The sequence below is a fragment of the Geotrypetes seraphini genome, chromosome 13 (assembly GCF_902459505.1).
Source record: "Geotrypetes seraphini chromosome 13, aGeoSer1.1, whole genome shotgun sequence".
NCBI lineage: Eukaryota > Metazoa > Chordata > Amphibia > Gymnophiona > Dermophiidae > Geotrypetes > Geotrypetes seraphini.
Window position 1 is genome coordinate 14,453,493 of NC_047096.1, and position 27,635 is coordinate 14,481,127.

Consider the following 27,635-nt stretch of genomic DNA (forward strand, 5'->3'; position numbering starts at 1 on the left):
AGTTCAGTGCAGGCTATGATGGGAGGACCAGGAGATCAATGGTAAAACAGCTTTTCCACCATTCAGTCAGGAAACATTTCAGAGTCATGACAATAAACTGAGGCTCTGGGGCAGTGGTTCCCAAACCTGACCCGGGGGAACCTCAGCTAGTCAGATTTTCTGGATACCCACACAAGAGAAATCTGCATGCAGTCGAAGCAGTGTATGCAAATCAATCTCATGAATATTCAATGCAGATATCCTGGAAACCTGACTGGCTGGGGAACCCCCCAGGACAGGTTTCAGAACCACTGGTCTGGGGTCTCGTTCAATTGAAAGCGGTGTTTGGGTGTCAGGAAAATATTTTTATCTCAAGTATTTTCCCCTTTCCCTTCCTGATTCCAGCAGTTGAGATCTGTGTCTTAAAATCTCGGTGTATCCATGGACGATATCTAACTCTCTCTCCGTTTCTCATTTCTCAGTAACTGATGGTCTACAGAGGGGCGATCTTTAGGACAGAAGCTGGCAAAGTGGTTCCTTACTTTGTCATTACACCTTAAATAAATTAGCGTGTAAATCCATATACTATGCTGCCCCCTAGAGGACATGGTATCCAAAAACCCTGAAGAACATGTGGCAAACAAATCTGATCAATAAAAAACCTTAAAAGTATCTCATCTTTTTTTTTTAAATCAGAGTCTAGACCCCAGCAATGAGAAAGTGGACAGGTTAATGATGTCCTAAGAACTCACGGGAATGCCCTGCAGCTGGGGTTTGTCCAGCAAATTATGCAGCTCATTCTTGGAGGCCTCAATCTTCTCCTGATCTGCAGCATCCACCATGTATCTGCAATAAGAAGTACAGGTTACTCTTTAAGTACAGAGACAAGCTAGCAAGAGAAAGAGCAGACTGCAGGCTTCATCTGGGTGCAAATCCCAGCTCACCAGGCAGCAGGCGCTGGCTCCTTGTGTACAACACCAATCTAGCCAGGACACAGAATCTGTCTATAGGGCTCATTTCCTACACCAGTGTTAAGTACAAGAACTTTGACAAGTTCTCGAGTTTCTTGTCAGAGTGTATGTAATAAAGCAGTTAGCATAGCTGGGTTTGAAAAAAAAAAAAAAAAGTTTGGACAAATTCCTGGAGGAAAAGCCCACAGTCCCTAATTGTCAGGCAAGTTTGAGGAAAACCACCGCTTCTCCCTAGGATTAAGCAGCATAGAATGAATCTATCTTCCGAGATCTTGGCAGGTTCTTGTGGCCTGGACTGGGAAAAGGTCACTGGGCCTCACAAGCCTTTGGCCTGTCCTGGTATGGCACTTCTCATGTTCCCAGAGTTACTTTAAAGGAGGGTTACAAAAACGCTACCTGGGAGCCAAACATAGAGAAGGGCTGAGGGAACTGGGTATCTCCTTTTAGGGGTGCCAGTACCATGTGGTGAGAGCCTGTTCTAGAACAGCATCTGGGCAAACAGATTCCGTTATAAACTACTAGCGCCCTGGGCACCTGCACTCACCTGGTGTAACTGCAGGTGCCCAAATGTGGCAAGGATGCACATAAGTTACAGTACTCTGGATGCTGGGCAGGCCAAGGGACAGCCCCGACCATGCCCTGTCCCTTCCATTTAAATGAAATGCCACTTACATGACCCTTACGCGAGACGTTGGCTGACTGCTTACAGGAAGTGCCTCTCGTGGCAAGAGGCACAACCTGTGCTTCTCCTCATCTCTTTCTCCAGCACACCCCACCCACCCCACTGACGGTTATAGGAGGCTAAGGGCCACGGATGGAGGACATGCGCGCGACGACATCGCGCCAACGTGTGAGCATTTCCAGACGCCCTCCGGCCGCGGCCCATTTAGTAGGCTGTGGCTTCAAAACGTTTGCGGCACACTGAGCTAAGGTGTCCCGCTGCCACTTATGGATATAAGTATACATTTACCTAAGACCAAGTGCCCTGGTATAGAAGTGCCCTTCACGGGTATTTTCTAGAAGGCTTTAATAAGGTATTAGAAAGAGAGTCTATGTTCTGTATCCAAGGAATACATTTATGGAATGCATTGCATGTGCATCAGGATAGAGCTACAGCCTCAGTACCCTGAGGTTCTGGGTTTCAAGCCCTGCACTGCTCCTTGTGATCCTGGGCAAGTCCCTCAATCCTCCACTGCCCCAGGTACATTAGATAGACTGTGAACCCACTGGGACAGACAGGGAAAATGCTTGAAGTACCTGCATGTGAACTGCTTTGAGTGTGGTGGTGAACAAATCCCAATCTCTTTCCCTGATGTCACAATGCCTCATTCCACCAATAAGAGCCAACCTCATCAGTGATGTCACAATGGCTTCATTGTTCTCTACTTGGCTCACGTCTAATATTGTATTGGAGGAGAGTGTGATGCAGTGGTTAGAGCTACAACCTCAGCCCACCAAGGTTGTGGGTTCAAATCCCGCACTGCTCCTTGTGACCCTGAGCAAGTCCCTCAATCCGCCACTGCCCCAGGTACATTAGATAGACTGTGAACCCACTGGGACAGACAGGGAAAATGCTTGAAGTACCTGTATGTGAACTGCTTTGAGTGTGGTGGTGAACAAATCCCAATCTCTTTCCCTGATGTCACAATGCCTCATTCCACCAATAAGAGCCAACCTCATCAGTGATGTCACAATGGCTTCATTGCTCTTTACTTGGCTCACTTCTGAGATTGTATTGGAGGAGGAGAGTGTGGTGCAGTGGTTAGAGCTACAGTCTCAGCACCCTGAGGTTGTGGGTTCAAACCCCGCACTGCTCCTTGTGACCCTGGGAAAGTCACTTAATCCTCCACTGCCCCAGTTACATTAGATAGATTGTGAGCTCACCAGGAAAGATAGTGAAAATGCTTGAGAACCTGTATGTAAACTACTTTGAGTGTGATTGTTTAACTACAAAAAGGCAGTATACAAGTCCCAATCCCTTTCCCTTTTGCAAGTTAGGAAGCAGCCGAAGACAATTTAATCTGCACAAGCTTACTTGTGACTTGAAGTAGCATTTGACGAGGATATGTTGCTGTACCAGGTTGTTTGAGCATTGTATACGATTATTGATTTTTGGTATGTTAGTTTAGTTTGTGTTTTATGTATGCTTTTACTGCACCCTGCTTAGAACTCCTGGATAATGCGGGTAAAAAATGTTTTAAATAAATAAAATGGGAAGTTTAAGGCCAAGTGATAATCTTACGAAGGGACGGAAGCTCAAAAGGAGTGTCAGAAAATACTGAACAGCCTTCCAGCAGAGGTTACAGGAGCCAGGACAAGCACAAAATTCAAGCACATTGGATCTCAAAGGGTCTTGGCTGGCGCAGGAGACAGAAATCCACAGGGCAAATCAGATCAGACCTGTGAAAGCTCAGGAGGCAAAACAAAAGGGCAGACCGGCTGGACCAAGCGATCCATTTCTGCTGACATCTGTGCAAATACGCTAAAAGCAGGACTACAGACTCGCTGCACTTACATAATAGCACTGACCCCTCGGCAGTATCGCTCCCACATGCTTCGGAAGCGAGGTTGACCTCCGATGTCCCAGAGCTAGAACAAGAAGGGGGGAGGGGGAGAAACAGAAATCTTAATACGACGTTAGATACAGCCTGTCCTCTCCCTTCCCCCCACTTCTCCCGATGTGGTCCAGGCAGCTGAAACATGGGCAGGGAACCATGAAACTAACAGGCAGCACAATTTGAATAAATAGGAGACAGCTTTTCACTCAACAAATAAAGCTGCGGGATTTGTTGTCGGAAGACGTGATACGTACAACATCCAGAATAGCTGGGCTTAAATGAGATTTGATTAAATTCCTAGCGGAAAAGTCCACAAACAGTTAGCCAAGCAGACTAGAAACCAGCCAAAATCAGTAGCCATTTTGGGGTTTGAACCAGGCTCCCCTAGTTCTCAGACCACTCTTTTATCCATTAGGCATGGCTAGGGAGGTTGACGCCTGGGGCAGTGGCAGCCGGCATTGCCACGCCACGCGCCCCCCTGCTTTTCCCTGCCATGCGGTGCACCCCGCCCCCTTGTACCTATTGAAAATGTTTGCCAGTGGGAGCAGCATCTTCCACTTGCTGCTTGTGCCGGCCTCAGCTCCCTTCTGACATCACATCCTGGTCCCGCGACCGGGAAATGATGTCAGACGGGAGCCGAGGCCAGCACGAGCAGTAGGTGGAAGAAGCTGTTCGTGCTGGTGATCATTTTTAAGAGGTGCACAGGAGGGGGTAGAGAGAAGGCGAGGTGCCAGCGGCTCCGCAAAGATGGCACCCGGAATGGTCCGCCTCTCTCCCTCCCTTCCTACACTACTGAGACTATTTCACTTATATGTGTTTGCCACTGTTTCCTCTAAACTGAGCAGGAGTCATCCAGCTGTACTGCTGACAGTATGGGGCAGTACTTCGACATTGCATTTTCAATTGCCAAGGACAAGCAGGCCCCCTGAAGTTCTGCTGCACTTACCCGTCCTTCACTATTGAGAATGTGATAATGAAACAGTGCCACCCACTGGCAGGACTGCATGTGGAGGACTCCTGCTCAGCTTAAGGGAAGAGTGGCGTTTGTCTACCATTTTCACGCATACATACAGCTAATTAACAACAAAGGCCTGAATCCTTATTTGTTTTCAAATTGGAGGGGGAAATAAGTACCAGGAAATAAAAGGAGAGACCCCTTCCCATTATGGACTGGTGCAAACTAACATGCTTTACAAATCTACATGTGCAAGACAGCAGCTGTAAATCCAGATCTTGCACACGTAGGGTTACCATTATGGCTCCAGAAAAAGGAAGACGAATTGAGACATCTGGGTTTTACTTCCACAGCAGCCATATGGTAACCCTATATACATGCAATCCTTTTCTCTGTAGAAAGCCCAAACTCCACCCAAATCATGCCTCCTTGTAATCTACATGGCGTGCAAGTATATACAGTATATGTAAATGCTGGCTGGCTGAAGTCAGATTTTACACTCGTGTGATACACAAGCAAATGCAGATATTTACATGAGTAAATCCCAAATTAAGCTAAATAAAGGCCCTCGTAATGACTGGTGTTTTATTCGCCAAGTTTTTAGGGGGGGAGTTACTGTTAAGACGGGTATTTTACCGTTACAAAGGAGCAGGGATGGACAAAAGTCTTGCAAAATGAACCCAAAGAGCAGCCGAAAGCGAATGCCGAGGAAGGTTAGACATCTTTTTCATCACCGTCATTTTTCTATCTTAGTTCAATCGTCTTGATTACTGTAATGCTATCTTACCTCGGCATTACAAAAATTTGTCTTCATAGATTACAATTAATTCTAAATACTGCTGCGAAACTGATCTTTAGAAAACAAAAATTTGCTTCAGAGTCTTCATTGGCTCCCGGTTTATTTTAGAATTCAATTTAAATGCACTTATATTTCTTTTAAAATTCTACATGGTATCCTTAACCCTCTTATTCCTTTATTTTGGAATGTTTACCGATTCTCCTTTGCAAGAGGTATCCAACAATTTAAACTCTCCCTTCCTTCTAAAAAAAGGGATTAAAGGAGTCAAGATCTCCAGTCAATCTTTGGTCTTTAAACTCTCTCAACTCTGGAATGATCTCCCCTTTTTTCTTAAGGAGTTCCAGTTCGTTTCAATTTTTCTGTAAATCTTTAAAAACTACTCTATTTGCCAAACATTTTGAAAACGAATTCTTTTGAAATTTTGCTATTATCGTCTGTTTATCATTTGTAAATCATTCCCTGTTTATTTAATTGCTGTAAACCAGTGGTTCTCAACCCTATCCTAAGGGACCCCCCAGCCAGTTGGGTTTTCAAGATATCCCTAATGAATATGCATGAGAGAGATTTGCATATAATGGAGGAGACAGGCATGCAAATATGTCTTATGCATATTCATTAGGAATATCTTGAAAACCCAACCGGCTGGGAGTCCCCTAGGACAGGGTTGAGAACCACTGCAGTAAACCGAGTCGAGCCTTCTTAGAATGATGACTCGGTATACAAAGTCAAGCTTTAGTTTAGTTCGAACACTGTCCCACGCTTTTTGCTCTTGATGGTTTCTCCAGACGTGTGTTCTCAGGATTCTACAGCAGGTTCCCTCTCTCTCGCTCTACATTCGCAGCCAAGTGATTTTTATGGTACGCTCAGACTGTATGACCCTCCCCCCCCCCCCCCGAGACAGGCTGTCGTTGCCGAAACACGGTCTAGTGTTGGGTCTTAGGTGTAGAGCGGCGTCTCGCCAACTTCTGGAAGCCGCAGCACACTAAACCCTATGCCACAGCGGCGGGGCATCCGGAAATGCGCGGACGTGTACACGATGATGTCATGCGAATATTTAATGCCATCAGGTCGACATCCACGCATGTGCGAAGGCCCTCCAGATGGGGCCCTAAGCCGCCAGTGGGGGGAGGGGAGGGGGGACTGCAAGAGGAGAGGTGCCGGCTTCGGCTAACTGCCTATAGAACATGCCTCTCACCGCGAAAGGCACGACCTGTAGGCAGTCGGCCGGCGCTAGTGCCTCTCCTCCTCGCCAGCCTCTCGCGGCACACCTGGAATCTCACCGCAGCGCACGGTTTGTGATACACTGGTGTACAGCCTTGTTGAGACCTTAATAGACCTTTTTGCATCTCTACTTTTGGCTGCTGTTAGAACTCATTTGCAAGATTGTCACCGTCCTCGCTCTTCCTTTGCAGCGTGTTTCTCTTTTGGTCCCAACCAGTTGTTTTCGCTTATTTTACTGTTACCCTGGCTTATCAGTAACTAGTCTCATTACATAATAGCACGAGTCAAGAGGTTAAAAAAAAAAATCTGTTTTAATGGTAGCCCATAATGACAACTTTTCCCCTTCGTGGCACTTTTCTGAGTATGTGGTTTTGGGGTTTTCATGAGTTGATAACACATTTCTACGTTTATTAAGTCTCTTTTTAACTTCCGTAACTTAAGCCATGCCAATATCAGAAGCCCTGAGATCCAAGACCTCTCCGTCCTATGCGAGTCCAGCAAAGGATAACTGGGTACATCCTACCTTAATGGTCACGTTGCCTTTGGTAATCTTCCTCATGTTGAAGCCCACGGTTGGAATCATATCCTCGTTAAACTGCCCCGACTGTAAAAGACACAGGAAAGGAACGTTCAGCCCTGATATAGCTTCAGCGAAGGAGAGCCAACCCATACCACAAGCATCCAATGTGAAACAGAATTCCTCAATCAATAATGCCAGAAAGCCACTGGGCACTTGGTTCATGGTGACTATAAAGGCATATTTGGTCACCAGTAGCCAGCAACTGGAGGCCAAGGGCCAGACTGGAAAGATCCTGGGTAAATTCATCACTAATAATAAAACCCTAAGCGCGCATGCGCACTTAAGGTTTCGTGTTCCCTGACGCCGTGTTTTCTGATCCGTGGCCGGATTCTATTTTAGAACCCGGCGGCAGGGAACACGCCGGTGACTCCCCCCTCACTCACCACCAGAGAAACCGCTGCCGCCGCTGATTTGGAACGGGGGGCACAGGCGCCCCTGCCGGCATCTATTTCTCCTCCTCCTCCTCCCTCTCGCCTGCTCACCCGCTCGCAGCGTTTAACTGAAAAGCGCTGCGCTATGCTGCTACTGGCCTCGCCGTCTTCTCTCCACTCTGGCCCGCCCTCTAACAACTTCCTGTTTCTGCTAGGGCGGGCCGCAGTGGAGAGAAGACACCGAGGCCAGCAACAGCGCGGTGCAGCGCTTTTCTTTGAGGCAAGTAGATTTCTGCGGGGCGTATGCACAGGGAGAGCAGGAAAGGGGTGCTGCTGAACGGGGGGAGGGAAAAGGAAGGGAACAGGGGGAGCAGGCAAGGGGTGGGTGCACCGGGAAGTGGGGGGGAATGCTGCTGCTGCACAGGGAAGGGGGGAAATGCTGCTGCTACACAGGGAAAGGGGGAATGCTGTTGCTGCTACACAGGGAAGGAGGGGAATGCTGCAGCACAGGGAAAGGGGGGAATGCTGTTGCTGCAACACAGGGAAGGGGGGAATGCTGCTGCTGCACAGGGAAGGGGGGGAGGGGGGATAGGGAAAGGGGGCCAGGAAGCAATCTTGGTTTGCTTTGGGGGGGAGATAGAAGGGGGCCATGGAGAGAGACAGAAAGATAGGCAGGCAGCGCATGAGAATGAAAGACAGACACAAAGACAGCAGGCAGGGAGAAAGAAAGGCAGACAGATAAAGGGGTCCAGGGAGAGAGAAAGACAGAAAGACAGACAGTGGGAGGGAGAGAGACAAAAAAAGAAAGAAAGAGGCAGGGGCAGGGAGACACAGAAAGAAAGCAGACAGACATATTCTAGCACCCGTTAATGTAACGGGCTTAAACACTAGTATTCTATAAAAGGCACTCCATGCTGAGTGCCTTTTATAAATACTGGCTTAGCATGGATTTTGTGCTTAACTTTAAGTGCCAGCATTTACGCCTGCTGAAACCTGGTATAGTGGTGAAATCAGTTAGCTTAGCAGGGTTTAAAAAAAGTTTGGATAATTTCCTACAAGAGAAGTCCATAGGCCATTAGTGAGATGGCTTGGGGAAATCCATTGCTTATTCCTAGGATAAGTAGCATAAAATCTGTTTTACTACCTGGGATTTAGCTAGGTACCTGGGACCTGGGTTGGCCATTGTTGGGAACAAGATACTAGGCCTGATGGACTTTTGGTCTGTCCCAGTATGGCCATTTTTATGTTCTTATCTCATTTTCAGCAGTTGGGTATGCAAATGATAATTCTCTATAACATCACACCCAACTACTAGGAACCCCCCCAATCCACTCATACCTCTCCCGTGGGTATGTTCCTTTCAAATTACACGCTATAACGATTAAGCACGGATGATACAGAATAGTGACTTAAGCAGAGGAGTAACCCCTTTTGTCTTGCCTGCCCGGAATGACTCTGACCTACAGCTGTGTTTTTCCTGCTCGGTTCCTGAGGAAGGGGCTACGGCCCTGAAACCCTGCTGGGTTGAGCCGCGTTGAAATAGGAATGCACTTTAACGTCTGCCTTGGACTTAAAGAAGTTGGGCTTCTTGAGGAACGTAGGGAGAGGGGAGACATGATCGAAACATTTAAGTACCTCACGGGACGTGTCGAAGTGGAAGATGATATTTTCTTTCTCGAGGGACCCTCGGCCACAAGAGGGCACCCGCTCAAACTCAGGGGCGGAAAATTTCATGGCGACACCAGAAAGTATTTCTTCACAGAGAGAGTGGTTGATCATTGGAACAAGCTTCCAGTGCAGGTGATCGAGGCAGACAGCGTGCCAGACTTTAAGAATAAATGGGATACCCATGTGGGATCAAGATAAGGAAATTGGGTCATTAGGGCATAGACAGGGGGTGGGTAAGCAGAGTGGGCAGACTTGATGGGCTGTAGCCCTTTTCTGCCGTCATCTTCTATGTTTCTATGATGGGTCATTTGGCCTTTATCTGCCATCATGTTTCTATGTTTCTATAATCAGAAAGTTCTATGACATCACAATGCAGGTGTAAAGAGCCTTAGCCTATAGGAAGAGGAGATGCAAATGTTAAGAGCCTTAGCCAATAGGGAGAGGAGGAGAGAGTGGCTGCTGCAGACACCAGAAAGTATTTCTTCACAGAGAGAGTGGTTGATCATTGGAACAAGCTTCCAGTGCAGGTGATCGAGGCAGACAGCGTGCCAGACTTTAAGAATAAATGGGATACCCATGTGGGATCCCTACGAGAGTCAAGATAAGGAAATTGGGTCATTAGGGCATAGACAGGGGGTGGGTAAGCAGAGTGGGCAGACTTGATGGGCTGTAGCCCTTTTCTGCCGTCATCTTCTATGTTTCTATGATGGGTCATTTGGCCTTTATCTGCCATCATGTTTCTATGTTTCTATAATCAGAAAGTTCTATGACATCACAATGCAGGTGTAAAGAGCCTTAGCCTATAGGAAGAGGAGATGCAAATGTTAAGAGCCTTAGCCAATAGGGAGAGGAGAAGAGAGTGGCTGCTGCAGACACCAGAAAGTATTTCTTCACAGAGAGAGTGGTTGATCGTTGGAACAAGCTTCCAGTGCAGGTGATCGAGGCAGACAGCGTGCCAGACTTTAAGAATAAATGGGATACCCATGTGGGATCCCTACGAGGGTCAAGATAAGGAAATTGGGTCATTAGGGCATAGACAGGGGGTGGGTAAGCAGAGTGGGCAGACTTGATGGGCTGTAGCCCTTTTCTGCCGTCATCTTCTATGTTTCTATGTTTCCTTCGGTACCATTTGACTGCAGCATTTTACATTCAGCTAAGTATCTGGAGGGACACATGATTAAGATTTATACTGCCTGTTTTTGAGTCACTGGGCTCAGGCATTCGGGGCATTACAGGACAGACGATTCCCTGCCTTTTCACTATTGATTGATTTATTGCACACTGTTTGCACTGAATTTGCACTTATTAAAGCGGCTGGCGGGAGTAGTATTTTCTGCTCAGGGTTTGCCAGCTCTGCTTTTTGAAGCATCAGAGCTGCTCCGTTGAACTGTTCTTAAGAGCTTTCAAACCCACGCTAAGGGCGCTCCTTATTTCATAAATTTAAACTTGTATTGTGTTATTTAGTGTGGAGGCTAGGGAATCGTATTGCCTTCCAGGCAGGCAAATGGAACGATTGGCTTAGTAACGTTATCACGCTCTCCTCATCCTACTTCAATTTTAGAAAACTGGTAAAAATGAGTTTGTTCAATCGATTTGTAAACTAAGATTCTATACTGCTCTTCTTATTCAACCAGTAACCCTAAGAACTATATAGTTTTCCAATTCTTTCATTATGTAAGATTGTATTGTTGACTTTGATTGTAACAAACAAAAAACAAAAGGAATTGACCCCAAAATATCCACAAAGAAGAAAATCCAGAGAAAACCAAAAAAACTCTGTGGAGTGACGATGTTCCCAAATAGACTTTATTTGAAAGTATCAAAGTTCCAAAGGTACACTGAACTCATCCACATAAAAGTAAATCATCCACATAAAAATAAATCATCTACATAAAAGTAAATCATCCACATAAAAATAAATCATCTACATAAGAGCCTTAAAGGACCTAGTCCGCTAGGGATACAGGACCCAACATGGTCCGCGTTTTGACAAAAAGTCTTCTTCAGGGGTCCCTGGGGGTCCTATAAAGGTGAGTACTTGGGAAACAATTGTGTGGTGAGCCGGAAGTGAGACCCCTGAAGAAGACTTTTTGTCGAAACGCGGACCGTGTTGGGTCCTGTATCCCTAGCGGACTAGGTCCTTTAAGGCTCTTATGTAGATGATTTATTTTTATGTGGATGATTTACTTTTATGTAGATGATTTATTTTTATGTGAATGATTTACTTTTATGTGGATGATTTTAGTGTACCTTTGGAACTTTGATACTTTCAAATAAAGTCCATTTGGGAACATCGTCACTCCAGAGTTTTTTTGGTTTTCTCTGACTTTGATTGTAACCTCTTCGCCGATTGTCCAGCGCTTCTTGATGTAAACCGCCTCGAACTTCCATGGCTTTGGCGGTATATAAGAATAAAATTATTATTATAATGTCCTAGGGCACACCCAGTCCATATTATTGTGTCTTTTAAGCACTTATTTTTTCCCCTTTTGGAGCATTTTTGTATTAGATTTGGATCTAGCCATACTCCTAGGTTTGTTTCTCACTCCGTCCGTGGATGATTTTATGGTGCTGCCATTCAGAGTTAGTTGGTAACTTGGGCTGTTCTCTCCCCATTTGTTGATTAGAAGTAGTTCTGTTTTTTTCTCCGTTGGCTACTAGTCCCGAGGTACATATATAATTACAGCTTTCTATAAATTACACATGCGAGAGTCTGGTCTAGACTCCACCTCTGTGTACATCTACCTGCAAAACAGATGCTATAAAAAATACATGTATATGTCTGGAAATTTACGTTTTTTTAGGAATGTAGTACAGTCTGGGAGATTGTTAAAAACTTCTTTTTATCACCAAGGCATTTAATTGAGAAGAAGAGTTTTGAATTCTGATGCTGCCAATGCATTTTAGCTGCTATTAGAGAAAGATACTTGGACACATTTTTCCCCGTCCCCGCGGGAACTCAATTTCTCTGTCCTGTCCTCACGAGTTTTGTCACTGTTCCTGTCCCTGTAGAATTCCTGCAAGCTCGGCCTTAACCACAAAAGCCTTGAACACTTATGATTTTAAGGTGCTTGAGGTTTGTGCAGATGAGGACAGAGCTTAGGCATTGGTGGAATGAGGCATTATGACATCACAATCTGAGCTCTAGAATGTTGCTACATATGATTTTAAAGTGTCTGAGGCTTGTGCGGATGAGGACGGAGCTTAGGCATTGGTGGAATGAGGCATTATGACATCACAATCTGCGCTCTAGAATGTTGCTACTTAGGATTTTAAAGTGTTTGAGGCTTATGCAGATGAGGACGGAGCTTAGGCATTGGTGGAATGAGGCATTATGACATCACAATCTGAGCTCTAGAATGTTGCTACTTATATGAATTTAAAGTGTTTGAGGCTTGTGCAGATGAGGACGGAGCTTAGGCATTGGAGGAATGAGGCATTTTGACATCACAATCTGAGCTCTAGAATGTTGCTACTTAGGATTTGAAAGTGTCTGAGGCTTGTGCAGATGAGGACGGAGCTTAGGCATTAGTGGAATGAAGCATTATGACATCACAATCTGAGCTCTAGAATGTTGCTACTTAGGATTTTAAAGTGTTTGAGGCTTGTGCAGATGAGGTCAGAGCTTAAGCATTGGTGGAATGAGGATTATGACATCACAATCTGAGCTCTAGAATGGTGCTACTGATTATTTTAAGGTGTTTGAGGCTTGTGCAGATGAGGACGGAGCTTGCAGGAATGGGGCAGGGACTGGAAAAGAACTCTCTGGGACGGGACAGGAAATTGAGTTCCCGCGAGGATGGGGAAAAATTTGTCCCCGTGCCATTCTCTAGTTGCTGTCCAGTTAGGTGGAAGAACTAGCTTGAATGTAGAAACGCTGCCCCAGACATCCCCCAGACCTTACCTGGTGGTCTAGTGGTGATGCGGGGCAGGAGTGATCTTCCTACGCTCCTGCCCCGTGCAAAGCCATCATCAAAATGGCCACCATGAGTTCCCGTTGTAGTCTTGAGAACGGGAACTCACAGCAGCTATTTTGATGATGGCTTTGCACGGGGCAGGAGCGTAAGAAGATCGCTCCCGCCTCGCGTCACCGCTAGACCACCGGGTAAGGTCGAGGATGCAGGAGGGAGGCCGGAGTGGGTCAGCACCAGCCCCAAAAATTATTCGCAATTTTTCCTATTCGTGGGCCAGCTCTGCCCCGAAGCCCCGTGAATATTGAGGGTCTGCTGTAGTCAGTCTATAGAATAGTCATCATTGTAAGATTGAGAATTATTAATTGTTAGCGCCTAATTACTGGCACTAATTGACTCATGATTCAATTAAATTGAAAATCAGACTTGAATGGCACTCAGAATTTCACAAAGGAAAAATTAAATCATTAGTCAGACGTATCCCAGCTGCATGTTTTTCCTCTAATATTCATCATTGCATATATCTCATGAGCCAACCTCCTGTCTTATATTAAATGATCCAGTGATGTTTTTTGAAGGACCTTTATTTTATATTTTTAAAGCACCCAGAGGCAGAATCGCTCCAGCCAGAACTATTGCTTGTCCTTAAAACATTTTTAAATAACGGTACTAGCACCTCCTCTCCCCCCACCCCCCGAGGCTACGGGCGCTGCTCCATACCCCCCTCCCGCGATCCGGCATCCCCCTGCGAATCAGTATTCTCTCCCCCCCCCGCTCACGTCACCCCCATCCCCCGCAATTCTACATCCCCCCCCGAGCACCGAAACGAAATCCCTTACCCCGATTGGGCACCGGCACCAGCACCAACCGCATAGGACATGCCAGTGCCAGTGCCCGAAGATCCTCCCTCTTCTGGGCTGGGCGGTGCGTCGGAGATCCTCCCTCTTGCCTGTGTTGGGCTGGGCCTTGAGCATTTGCGCATGCTCAAGGCCTTCTGGTCTCGCTCTCTCCGAGATTCTCAGATTCAGAATCTCGGAGAGAGCGAGGCCAGAAGGCCTTGAGCATGCGCAAATGCTCAAGGCCCAGTCCAGCCCAGCACAGGCAAGAGGGAGGATCTCCGACGCACCGCCCAGCCCAGAAGAGGGAGGTCTTCGGGGGGGATGCTGGGTCGCGGGGGATGGTGCTCGTAAATCGAATCAAACTCGGTTTCCGAGGCGCCGATTTTGTGAATGTTTTGCTCGTCTTGCAAAACACTCGCAAACCGGTACACTCGTAAACCGAGGTTTGACTGTATTCCATTGACAATCAGTAATCTATTCTAACTCAAGATTTCATCTTTGGCGGTGTAGAAATTTTTAAAATAAATAAATTGTACTTCTAATGTCTCCTTAACTCTTCCCTGTGAAAGACTCTTCACCCACTCAATCTTCTCCTCCTGTTTACCGATTCCTTACTCCTTAATTCTTCCCTCTTTTTACCTGTCACTCAAACTGTACGCCTTGCACAGGCATACAGCGACTCACAATTTGTAGGTGAGATTAGATTAATGTTCTAGTTTAATATTTATCATTGCGTTATGTTTAACTGGGTTTGTTCCCAGTAATAGAAATATATTGTTATCTGCCGTGAAAACATAGAAACATAGAAAAAGACGGCAGATAAGGGCCGCGGCCCATCTAGTCTGCCCACCCTAATGACCCTCCCCTATTTAACTATAGAAACAGACTCGTAAGGGCTCTGGCGGAATATAAGTCCGAATGAAATGTAAAGTAATGTAATATAATTTTTTTAGAAATGCTAGTAGTTTAAAAATGTTTTAAGAACCAAAGTCAAATACAGGCAATCATCTGCTGGCTGGAGCGATTCTGCCTCTGAGGGTGCTTTAAAAATATAAAATAAAGGTCCTTCAAAAAACATCACTGGATCATTTGACATAAGACAAAAGATTGGTTCATGAAGCATGTGCAATGGTGAATATTAGATAAAGATATGCAGCTGGGTTATGTATGACTAATCAATTGAATTGCAGGCAGAACTGTGAGCACCATATATTGAATTCGGAGAATAATGGTTATGCTTTTCTGTTCATCCAATTAGGTCATGAAAGCCAAGAACTTTCCCAGTTCAGTGCTCTCTAATTCCAATGGACCAGTGTCCTGCAAACTTTCTCGAGCTGCGGCACACTAAAGGTAGTGACCGCAGCTCGAGGCATACGGACGTGCACGGGCGTCGCCATGATGATGTCACACGCATGTGTGACATCATCATGTTGGCCTCCGAGCATGCGTGAAGGCCCTTCAGACGGGCCCCAAGACACCAGGTGGGGGTTGCCAGCAGGGAAGAAGGCTGGAGAGAAAAGGCGCTGGCTGATTGCCTACAGGACATGATTCTCACCGCAAGTGGTATGGTCCTCTATTCAGTCAGACGGTGCCTCAGGAGGCACACAGTTTGAGATACACTGCAATGGACAATATACATGATAAATTTTGTCTTGACATACACGACTAAAAGAAATCCAAAGCTAGATTCTACACAAATAACATGAGGCAAAAGAGCAAAACTCCATGTGGAAAAGATCAACCGGACTTTTTATGTAGCATTTAGAAGATACTACAGAGTCTTCCGCCATTTTTTGAACGAGTTAGCCATTCTTTTGAATGAGTAAGCCCTCCGTCGGCGTTTCTGGACTCCTCTCTTTGGATAGGACTTCTTCGTGACATGGTTCGATCCACCCCCGTACACTCAAGGACTTGGATTTCATTGTTGGTTTGTCATTTACCATTTTGGGACTCCTGACGCAGGCACTTCTCGCCAAAAGGCGGTTCACGTCGAGTCCATGACTTGGACAAACCAAGAAAATCCAACAAATGCGGTGAGCCAAGGACAAGGAAGAAGAACTCCAGACTGACGTACAAGATGCAGGCAAGGTGTATTATAAACAAACCAACAAACTGTTGTTACAAATATACCACTTTATACAAAACTAGTCTTATAGCCCGTTACATTAATGGGTGCTAGAATATATGTGTGTGTGTCTGTCTTTATTTCTTTCTCTCTCTCTCTCCTTAGCCGCTTTCTGTATTTCTGTCTTTCTTTCTTTCTTTTTCCTTGGCTGTCTACCACCATCCCTTGCCTGCTCCCCCTGTCCATTCTCCCTTCCTTTTACCTCCCCTGTGTCCACCACCATCCCTTCACTGCTCCCCTTATCCAGCAGCAGCCCTTCTTCCTTTGTTTTATCTCCCCCCTGCTAGAATATATGTCTGTCTGTCTTTCTTTCTGTCTCTCTCCCTGCCCCTGTCTCTTTCTTCTTTTCTTTCTGCTCCCTCCCTTCCACTATCTGCCTTTCTTTCTATCTGTCTCTCTCCCTACCCCCTATGCAGCAGCATTTCTCTCCCCCCCTCCACTTCCCTGTGCAGTTGTGTCAGATCCGTGAGGAGGAGTGAAGTGGCTTGGAATTGAGTGTGCTGAATCCTAGGAAAGGTGGCAGTCGGGGGAGTAAGTGTGCCAGATTGGGGGTGGAATGGGAGCAGGGCAGTTGGGGAGATACAGTAAAAAAAAGGATGTTTATGGGTGAAGGTAGAGTTTTGAAAGTGGTCACTGAGGGAGAAGTTGGGAAACAAATGAATTGGATGGGAGGAGGGAGATAGTTTTGGTGTCTGTCAGAGCAGTGGAAGGAAAGAGCAATTGAGTGAATGTCTCAGCAGTTGAGGATGGGAAACAGTTTTGAAGTGTGTGTGTCACATGGAGCCAGGGCAGTAGAGAATCTGGGTCAGACTGAGAGAGAGTGTCTGATCAGGAGTAGTGGTTGGAAAATAAATGTGGATGGAGGGATTGGGAGAGTGTGAATCAGATGGAGAGAGGAAGGGAATTGGATTAGTGGGAACATTAATTAGTGGGAGAGGCAGTAAGGAATGATTAGTGAGTTTGCTAAGACATTGGCGAGTAATAAATGTGTAGTGGGAGGAGGGGAGGAGTCTGGGTCGGAAGCATACTGGATGAGTGTGAAGGGAGGTATTTGGGTGATGAATGAGCCCTGTCAATTTGAGGAGAAGGTGAGGTTGGTGTTTATGCTGCATCAGCCAAGTCCAGCAGGTGAAAACTACTGAACTCAATGAGTCGCACTGTGTTTTCCCTTGGAAGTTGTTCTGTGGGGGAGAAGGGGGAGGGAAGCACAGGCATCGGAGGGAAGCCTTCTGGGTCAGCTTCGGTGGAGGGGGGAATGCAGGAAGGAGGGCATGGGATCTCCGGCGGCAGTCATTAAGGAGGAAGAGGGGGCAGGAGACTGCTGCAATGCTGCGTACCCCCAAACAAGTGGCTTGAGAAACTCTGCTCTAGGCATCCCTACGTCTCAAATCCCAGATTTCTATCAGCCCTCCACCCCAGTCATGGGTACCAGAGTGGACCTATATCCAATATGACCAGAATTTAGGCTTGAACGAGAACACCCCCATCACCAAAGCAAGGATTAAAGCTTGTCCTCAGCCTTGCCCTCCACACTTGAGGAAAAAAAATACAAAGTGCCTTCTCCAATGCATCAGGACCTTCTCAGCTTCAGAACAGAAGGCGTCCTTAATCTATTCTGAATATATTTTCCTGGGGCATGACATTGTTCTGCAGATTATCTGTTTGGTTAATGCTTTCGCTTCTCATGTGATCACTGTGAGGGAGGTACAACTCTAACTCATCTGCACAAAAAGCCAGTTTGTGAGTTTGGCAGACTGTGCATCGTAAACTGCTGGCCACAATCAAAACACCAAGTGCACCAGGGTCACTCATTGATGCAGCAAACTGGGAACCAGTATTCCACCACCAAGGAACTTATACAGTGTGGTTAGCAGGGCATCCAAGCTCCACTAGTCATACGAAAAATGGTATTAAGCAACACACTGCCAAGGCCCTAACAGCCGTAGTGACAATAGTTCTTAGAGACCTGCTGGAAAGACAACCAGGACCCAGGAGCAGCCATTGCAGGAAAAGGCGGGGCCATCATAGAGGGAGGAAGTGACATAGACGCCACTGTATTCTTAACAGATGTTCAACTGACTCTCTCCCTGGGCATGCTTCAGACTCCAAGTGTCGGCTAATCCAGAACAACTGAAGTAGACACATCCCACTGCACCCTATTGCCTTAGGCCTAGGTTCACTAAACTCTGTGTCCCCGATCGCTGTTGGGCGATTCGTGGCCGATTCACAACAGTTCCTGCATTCCAATGATCTGATCGAATGCACGCCCACAGGCGATCGAGACGCGTGCGCAGGAATCGTTTCAACTTCATAAGCCCGCTCCGCGTTTAGGCAGTGACCCGGGGAAGCCCCGCCCACTTTCTGTTTCATAATGCCTACACAATCAGCGATACAGGGGGAAGGAGTTCCTCCGCCCCACAGAACGTAGTGCAACCAATCATGTTAGGTTCTACCTGTGGCTCTCGGCCCACTTCTGTTAATTCCTCCTCCCTCTCTCTCGAACTTGGCTGCAGTCTCCCGTGGGACAGAAACTAAATTAAAAAACAGGAAGAGCTACAACCATTTCTGCTCTCTTACTAGTAAATGTCCCATCTTGCACAGTGCCTGATAACCAATAGCACCTGCAAGACTTACCTGACATTTCCCCTCATTTGCATGGCCGGATCGGATCGGAGACTGATCGGCCAGAAGGTTAGTGAATCGGGTCGGGGAACGTTCGCAAACTGGTCGGGACACGATCGGTGAGTTCAGTGAATTGAGCCCTTAGTCTTCTATTCCTTGTTGTTAACTGTTATCTGTCTTGTGTATGTTACCTTGTGACCCGCGGGATATAAATCAAATTAAATAAATAAGCAGGGGGGGGCGCATCCGATTCGTAGAGGGGGGGGGCAGCATTTGCGGGCGGGAGGGGGGGGGGCGATGCCACTTAGCAGGCAGGGGGACTCGCAAATCGAGTCAATGCTTTGTTTGCGAGTCATGATTTGCGAGAATGTTTTGCTCGTCTTGCAAAACACTCGCAAACCGGTGCACTCGTAAACCGAGGTTTGACTGTACTGTATATTATTTGGTTAGTTTTATATCCTGTCCATACCAACGAGCTCAGAACAGGTAACAAGGCTGACACACATAATGCATAAACAAACAAATTATGAATTTACAAGTGTACAGAACATTAGATATACAAAGTCGATAGACAGATAGAGTGAAATACGCCTACAAACACCCTCTGGACATGCCCTCCAGCTCCAAACAGTCCGAAAATGATTCTACTCCTATTTCCTACCAAACCTACGAAACAAGCTGCCTCTACACATCAGACCTAGAGGGTCTTCTTATTTTCAGGAAAGCCATAAAAACCTACATCTTTGTCTTACAACCCCCCCTCACGACCTCAAGCTTTCCTTTCCTCATCCATCTACAATCTATCTCTGCAGATTACTCCACAGTCCACAACTATAGTGGTTGATGCTTAAAAACGTTTGATCAGTTAGTTGCTAGGCCCAATAATCTTGACAGAACTTGTACGATTAGACAGGCTTCCCTTACTTCGCACCTCATCCACACGATTCTAAAGTCATTCCCCGAATAGGATAATCTGCATCCTATGCATTACATAAACAAATTCCTTATGTAACTTCGTAAGATAGATAGAAAGATAGAAGCATATTGAGAGAGGTGGAAGATGCCAATTAAAAAATCAAGATCAAATGAAGAAAGGGGGAGGGGTCACTAATACTGATCGTAACCGTGAGGCCAATGAACCAACATTATCTAATCAGTCACTAAAACTTCCCAGAAACAATAACAGAGAAACACAAAACGCAAGAGCAGATCAGGACCATAGGATCCATCCAACCTTCCCAATTGATTTCCTTTTGAGTTTTCTACCATTGATATACTTTTTTTTTTTTTTCTAAAAACAGCTCAGACCAATGTACAGTTTAATAACACAGTATTCATTGCTTTACGTTGGAACTGGTAAAGAGTGGACTCCCCCTGCCCAACTGGTTGTGAGCAACTTGAGTCAGCTCCCTTCATTCACAACTGCGAAGGATTTGTACCGATCAATGGCAAACTAAAGGCAGCCTACTAGGTGTCAACATCTTAAACAAAAATTGTCAATTAGTAACGAGTATCATCTGGAACGTGCATCTTTTCCCATGATGTATAAAAAATGTACTTGGTGTACCTGGTATCAGTGCAATCACCACACACAATATAAATTTAAGACATCTATACAGAACCGAGTATTCACGTCTTATATTCACGTCTTAAGAGTCTTCAAGATTTCCATAATGAATGGAAACATAGAAACATGATGGCAGATAAAGGTCCAAATGACCCATCTAGTCATCCCATCCGCAGCATCTACTATCTCCTCTCCCTATTGGCTAAGGCTCTTAACATTTTGCATCTCCTCTTCCTATAGGCTAAGGCTCTTTACACCTGCATTGTGATGTCATAGAGCTTTATGATTATAAAAACACAGTAACATGACGGCAGATAAAGGCCAAATGGCCCATCTAGTCTGTCCATCCACAGTATCCACTATCTTCTCCTCTCCCTATTGGCTAAGTCTCTTAACATTTGCATCTCCTCTTCCTATAGGCTAAGGCTCTGTGCACCTGCATTGTGAGGTCACAGAGCTGCCCATCCGCAGTAACCATTATCTCTTTCTCTCTCCGAGAGATCCCACATGTCTATCCCAGGCCCTCTTGAATTCAGACACAGTCTCTGTCTCCACCACCTCTTCTGGGAGACCGTTCCACGCATCTACCACCCTTTCTGTGAAAGATATATTTGTATGGAAGTCAGCTGATGAACAAAACAGCTGCCCCTTTCCCCTTTGGGCTCATGTGCTCACAATGAATCAAAAGGGTGATGTGGTGCCCCCTCTCCCTCAGGCTCATTTGCATGCCTTGCCTCCTTTACATCATTGAGAAAATCAGGACAATCGGACTAGTGCGTGGCCCTCAAGGTTCAGATTTCAAATAGGGTACTGGATATTTAAAAACGGAGAATCAATTCCTAAGGCAATAATCCCAACCAGGCTCTGTGTCACACCATCTCGAGCTCTTCCTGGTTTCCTAACTCCCTGAATGCCGTGGGAGGTAACAATGAGAAAAACCAAGACCAAAGACAAACCTGACGAAGACAAGGGGGAGGGGTCACTAACACTGACGAGGTGTATTTATTTATTTTAAAAAAAATTTCAACCGCCTATATCTGGGCGGCATTACAATAATAACATGCACAGAATATAACAAACAAGACTTTTGCAGACAACTTGGGTTACAGATGAATAATCGCATCTTAAATAGATCTTCCCAGTACAGTTCATCTTAAAACCAGCATTCAACGTTTCAGCTTTACTGAAATGCTTCTAAAAATAACGTCGTGTGAAGAATTTTTTTTAAACTTCTAAATCTCCGATAACGCTCTTAGCGGTTCAGTTAATTTGTTCCACAGCGTTATCCCCATGATAGAAATAGCAGTAACAGTAAATTTACTAACGAATTAGCACATGCTAAATGCTAACCTGTCCATAGACTAACATGCATGCGTTAGAAGGCCTTAGTGCCTTTATCCAAGTAATGTTACACTAAAACACTACCTTCCTCAAACAAAGTTTAACCCAAAGCAGTTTTTCTTCCAAGACTGATTTCCCACTTCCTCTCAGCTTATTGCTCAACTGATCGTTTTAATCATAAGATGCCTACTTGCTGTCCAGTTACAAACCACACACACTTCCTTCCATAGAAGTCCCTGCCTCCAGACAATTAGCTGCCATCTTTGGTTGGGGGCCTAGCACTGTGGTTCTCAAACCAGTCCTCAGAGCACACCTAGCCAATCAGGTTTTCAGGATATCCACAACGAATATGCATGAGAAAGATTTGCATACAAAAGCTTATCTCATGCATAGTCCTGTTGAATATCCTGAAAAATCGGTCTGGGCAGAGAACCACTGGCCTAGAGTCTTCCATGTTACCTTGAAAAGTGGACTAACCCGGCCACCACACCATTTCATTCAGTTCAGAGACAAAACCGCCGAAGGCATAGGCGCGCGCCGACAACTGAGCGCAAGACGGAAGCGCGCGCCGAAGAAAAAGAGTGTTTTTAGGGGCTCCGACGGGGGGTTTTGTTGGGGAACCCCCCCCACTTTACTTAATACAGATCGCGGCAGCGTTGTGGGGGGTTTGGGGGGTTGTAACCACCCTCACTATACTGGAAACTTAACTGTTTCCCTGTTTTTAGGGAAAAAGTAGTTTTCAGTAAAATGTGAGGTGTTACAACCCCCCAACCCCCCACAACGCCCCCACAATGCGGCGCGATCTGTATAAATACCACCCCCCCCCCCGTCGGAGCCCTTTAAAACAGTCATTTTCTTTGGCCTGCGCCTCCACGTTGCGCTCAGTTGTCTGCGCGCGCCTTTGACCTGACACCTTTCATTCATATTATAAGGAAGAATTTCTTAGGTAGGGCTCCTTAGCCCGAGGCCTGGAGACCAGACTTAATGTGTCTTGAGCAGCCTCAAATCGGTGGAATAGATCAGTGCTCTTCAACCTTTTTACACTGGCAGAAATAAAAGAATTATTTTGTGGACCGGCATCGGTCTGCGGACTGGCGGTTGAAGACTGGGCTACGTTGTGGGCCAGACCCCGCCCATCTTTGCCCCAGACCCCGCCCCCATAGCACTAATTGTAACACTATTTTTTCCATTCATTTTTCATATATACACACAATATAATCTTATTAACAACCCATAATGGTTAACCACAAAATTAAACTACACAAAGCACACTGTATGCTTCTCAACATTCATTCCTACCAGAACATAGATAACCCCATGCAAATACAGGACCAAAAATTAAAAGTACTAATAAATACAAACAAACCCTAAGGTTCAAGACTCTGCATGCAGTACAACCCCCGGAGAAAAAGAAACAAATGCATTTCTTCCTGAACAGTGCAAAATACAGACAGCAGATGAAAATTCTCAAAATTGACACAATTCAATCACTAAATTCAAAACTAAAATCATTCCCCCTACCTTTGTTGTCTCCCTCTCTCCATGCTGCACCTTACCTTCTGGCCTGCTCCCGCCTGACCGTTTTATGCTGCCCCTGGTGTTATCTTCAGGCCGGCTCTCTCTTCCTCACTGACGCAGTGTACATAGCTGCGGGCAGCGGCTCCTTGCGCGTCCCGCCCCTCATCTGGAAGCCTTCCCCTCTGACGTTGCGACGTCAGAAGGCGGCTTCCAGTTCAGGCACAGGACGCGCGTAGGAGCCGCTGCCCGTGGCTTTGTGCACTGAGTCAGTGAGGAAGAGGGAGAAGCCCGAAGATAACGCCGCATCAATCGCGAACCGGCAGTGCACCAGGCCCACTGTTTTGGGCCTGATGCACGTGCCGGCTCCGTGGACCGGCAGGAAATTTCTATGGACCGGTGGTTGAAGAACACTTGAATAGATTATCCCACTTTTAAAGTTCAGAGAAGGCAACTATGAAGGAAAATGACACAAGGCCACTTAGGACCACCAAGTCCAGCCTTCGTTCTACAGTTCCATAACGCCAGGTATTGTGTTAAAAAGCATCTCCCCGATAAAGAGTCAGTAACACTGATCCGGTCAGACCAGTTATGGAGACTATTTACAATTTCTGAAGCCGGAGAGTGCAAAATATTATAGTATTCACTAAGACTAAGGGCTACTTTTACAAAGGTGCGTTAGGGCCTTATAACGCACGGAACAGCATGCGCTAAAATGCCGTACCACCTCCTCTTGAGCAGGCGGTAGTTTTTCGGGTAGCGCACACTATAGCACGCGTTAATCTGGCCCGTGCGCTCAAAACGCTAGCGCACTTTTGTAAAAGGAGCCCTAACACTTCTCCAGGATCTCTGATATTTTATATCAGGGGTCCCCAAAGTCCCTCCTTGAGGGCCGCAATCCAGTCGGGTTTTCAGGATTTCCCCAATGAATATGCATTGAAAGCAGTGCATACACATAGATCTCATGCATATTCATTGGGGAAAACCTGAAAACCCGACTGGATTCCGGCCCTTGAGGACCGGAGTTGCCCATGCCTGACCTAAACCCTTGACTATTGCTGTAGGACAGGGGGCCGCAATCCAGTCGGGTTTTCAGGATTTCCCCAATGAATATGCATTGAAAGCAGTGCATGCACATAGATCTCATGCATATTCATTGGGGAAATCCTGAAAACCCGACTGGAATACTCCCAGGACTAAGGGATCTCAAAGTCCCTCCTTGAGGACCGTAATCCAGTTGGGTTTTCAGGATTTCCCCAATGAATATGCATTGAAAGCAGTGCATGCACATAGATCTCATGCATATTCATTGGGGAAATCCTGAAAACCCGATTGGATTGCAGCCCTCAAGGAGGGACTTTGGGGACCCCTGGTTTATATTATAGGATACATCATTTTTAAAGAGTTCTAAAATTAGGAATATTCATTCTTTAATACACACTTTTCCCGAATCGCCTGAAATTTCTTCTAATAAAACAAAATTACAAATACTTAGGCCACACACTCACACAAATGGATACATACCGGCCTTATTTCAAACAAAGTTTTCAAACATTTCTGAAATCTCTCACTAAAAGATTTGGAAACACCTCAAGCCTTAAAATCTGAGAGGCCAAAAATCCTAGAAAGGAACAAGGACAGACTTAGGGGCTTCACCTAAATTCTTCTTCCTCATTGCTTAACTGTGGCTTAGCAAGCAGCCCCTCACCCCCCATCTGCACCCCAGTGAAAAAAATATCCCACACGCTGACGATATGTGGCGAGAGTTAGGTGTTGGAAACCATCGTAGACACAGCTACAACATTTTCAAACAATCGCTATTACTCCTCCAGCGATAATCACGAGCGTTTTTTTTTTCTTTTTTTTATGGACTAATATATATATTTTTTACTGGCCCCTAGGTTTCCCATTATCAGAGAAGATATCGTATGTCTCCTTTATCTAAGCCAGGGGTGTCAAAGTCCCTCCTCGAGGGCCGCAATCCAGTTGAGTTTTCAGGATTTCCCCCATGAATATGCATGAGATCTATTAGCATCCAATGAAAGCAGTGCATGCAAATAGATCTCATGCATATTCATTGGGGAAATCCTGAAAACCCGACTGGAATACTCCCAGGACTAAGGGATCTCAAAGTCCCTCCTTGAGGACCGTAATCCAGTTGGGTTTTCAGGATTTCCCCAGTGAATATGCATTGAAAGCAGTGCATGCAAATAGATCTCATGCATATTCATTGGGGAAATCCTGAAAGCCCGACTGGATTGCGGCTGCCTGGTCTAAGCAGTAAGATTATTCCACTCTATAGTTTTGCTGTTTTGCCTTGATCATACTTAATCCCAGATTTTGTCATCACTTAGCTAAGGATGCGTTACAGAGATGCAATAAAGCTGGAATTAAACCGACGGGAGCCGTATTTGGGTCCTGGAGGAGGGACCCATGCGGCCTCGAACGCTCATGCGTGAACTGTCCTACTCTATTTACACATAACGGTGCAATAAGAAATATATATCACATGCTGCGGGGAATCCATATTACAGGAGAAGTAGGTCTCACCACAGCATAAGATGGTTGAAAACCACAACAAATGTTGCACGGTTCCCTTTTGCAGCATCACTCTCTCCCCCCCCCCCAAATAACAGGATGCTTCTCTGTGTGATCCCTTCTTCTGTCCCCCAGGGAAAGGGATCGCACCCTCCGGGAGGTGGCTGAGAAGGGAAGAAAGCATCCGAAAACCCACGCCAGCGATTTACCGCAATCACGTTGACGAAGGTGGTTTTCCCGGAGTACTGCAGGCCCACCAGCGTCAGCTCCATCTCCTCTTTCCAAAAGAGGGCCTTGAACCAGTCCAGCAGCTTATTAAACAAAGCAATCATCTTCGCAGAGGCGAGCGAGCTCGGTGCCTGGGGGGGTGGGGAGGGGGGTGTCCAACCCACCAGCCTCTTCCTAGGCTGAGCCGGACGGCTGCTGCTCCCCCAGATCACAAGGAGAGTCCAAAAGGAGAGACCGGGGCAGGGAAGAGGGAGAGCAAAGACAGATGGATTAAATTTTTTTTTGTTTCGTTTTGTTTCGTTTCGTTCCGTTGCTCAATAGTCCTTAATAGGGCTGAGGCTCCCGTCGTCCTTATTGTCTGCTGTGGCTCAGGCTCCGGATCCCCGGTGCTTATCCACTGCCTTCCAGTGAGCTGAGCGGGGATGGGTGGGGCTTGAACTTCACCACCCTCCCCAGAACGCGGCTCGCTGGGGAACAATGCGGGAGCGCGCGCGCGCGCACACGCTGCCGCAGCCGCCTCCTCCCTGTGCTGCCCTCTGTGCTGGAGGACCGGCGCTGGGACTCCGCTGCCCTAGGAAGGAGCTGCAGACTGTGCCTCCCTCCCCCCTCCCCCCCGGGGTGTGTCAGATTCCTCTTTTGGTGATCTTTGGTGAATGCATGAGGGCAAAAGGTTGCTGAGAGGATGAGCAAGGGGAGTGGGGTGCTCAGAAGGAGGTAGATGTGAAAAGTGATAGGGGAGGGAGATGGTGATGTTCAAGATGCAGGCTTTATTTAGAAATATACAAATATTCATAATCCACATAAAATATGTCTAGGACACAAACCACTGGGAAATATATGGTCCCAAAGACCCAAATCCTTTAAAAATTTATATTCATCAATTTTTAAGGGATTTGGGTCTTTGACTCCATATATTGAGAAATATATGGACACAACAGGGTCCGTGTTTCGACAATGTTGTCTTCCTCAGGGGGTCCCTAAAAGTCCTGATATAAAACAGGTGGATTAAAAACTGAAACAATAGTAAACCGTCACTCTGCGCGGATGAGGAATCCTCAAGACATATATGGTGGTTTGCCTTTCAAAAATAGGCATTTTCTTACTGCCGACTTTGGACGTCTAGTGCCATACGTCCAAATCAGGCTTAGACGTATGTTTTGAAAACGCTCCTCTATCTACATATTTTAACAAATTTATGAATTAAAAAAAATTCTTCAAAAAAAAAAAAATAAATCACATAAGAGATATTGAGCAACATGTATAGAGAAAAATATTGAAGAGAGAAAAATATGATGTATGGGTTGCATACGAAGGGGTTTCGTCACCGTAAGGCGGAAGTCATTATGCCATTGTATAGATCCATGGTGAGGCCCCACCTGGAATACTGTGTGCAATTCTGGAGGCCGCATGATCGCAAGGATGTGCTGAGATTGGAGTCGGTGCAGAGAATGGCCACCCAGATGGTCTCGGGACTCAAGGATCTTCCATACGAAGAACGGCTTGACAAATTACAGCTATACTCGCTTGAGGAGCGCAGAGAGAGGGGGGACATGATCGAGACGTTCAAGTATCTTACGGGCCGCATCGAGGCGGAGGAAGATATCTTCTTTTTCAAGGGTCCTACGACAACAAGAGGGCATCCGTGGAAAATCAGGGGCGGGAAACTACGAGATGACACCAGGAAATTCTTTTTCACTGAAAGGGTGGTTGATCGTTGGAATGGTCTTCCATTACAGGTGATTGAGGCCAGCAGCGTGCCTGATTTTAAGGCCAAATGGGATCGGCACATGGGATCTATTCACAGGGCAAAGGTAGGGGAGGGACATTAGGGTGGGCAGACTAGATGG

At 46.2% G+C, this 27,635-nt stretch overlaps 1 protein-coding gene across 1 annotated transcript in view; it reads right to left on the minus strand.

The window, feature by feature from the left end:
• Positions 1–26,308, minus strand: part of ARL8A (ADP ribosylation factor like GTPase 8A) — a 44,106-nt gene extending 17,798 nt beyond the window's left edge. Inside the window, exons 1-4 of the mRNA XM_033919087.1 lie at positions 25,770–26,308; positions 7,007–7,087; positions 3,466–3,539; positions 732–825 (exon numbers count right to left, since the gene is read on the minus strand). Of these exons, the coding sequence (XP_033774978.1) occupies positions 732–825; positions 3,466–3,539; positions 7,007–7,087; positions 25,770–25,892 (372 nt within the window). The 5' untranslated portion in view covers positions 25,893–26,308. The remainder of the gene's footprint in view (positions 1–731; positions 826–3,465; positions 3,540–7,006; positions 7,088–25,769) is intronic.
• Between the last annotated feature and the right edge of the window lie 1,327 nt (positions 26,309–27,635).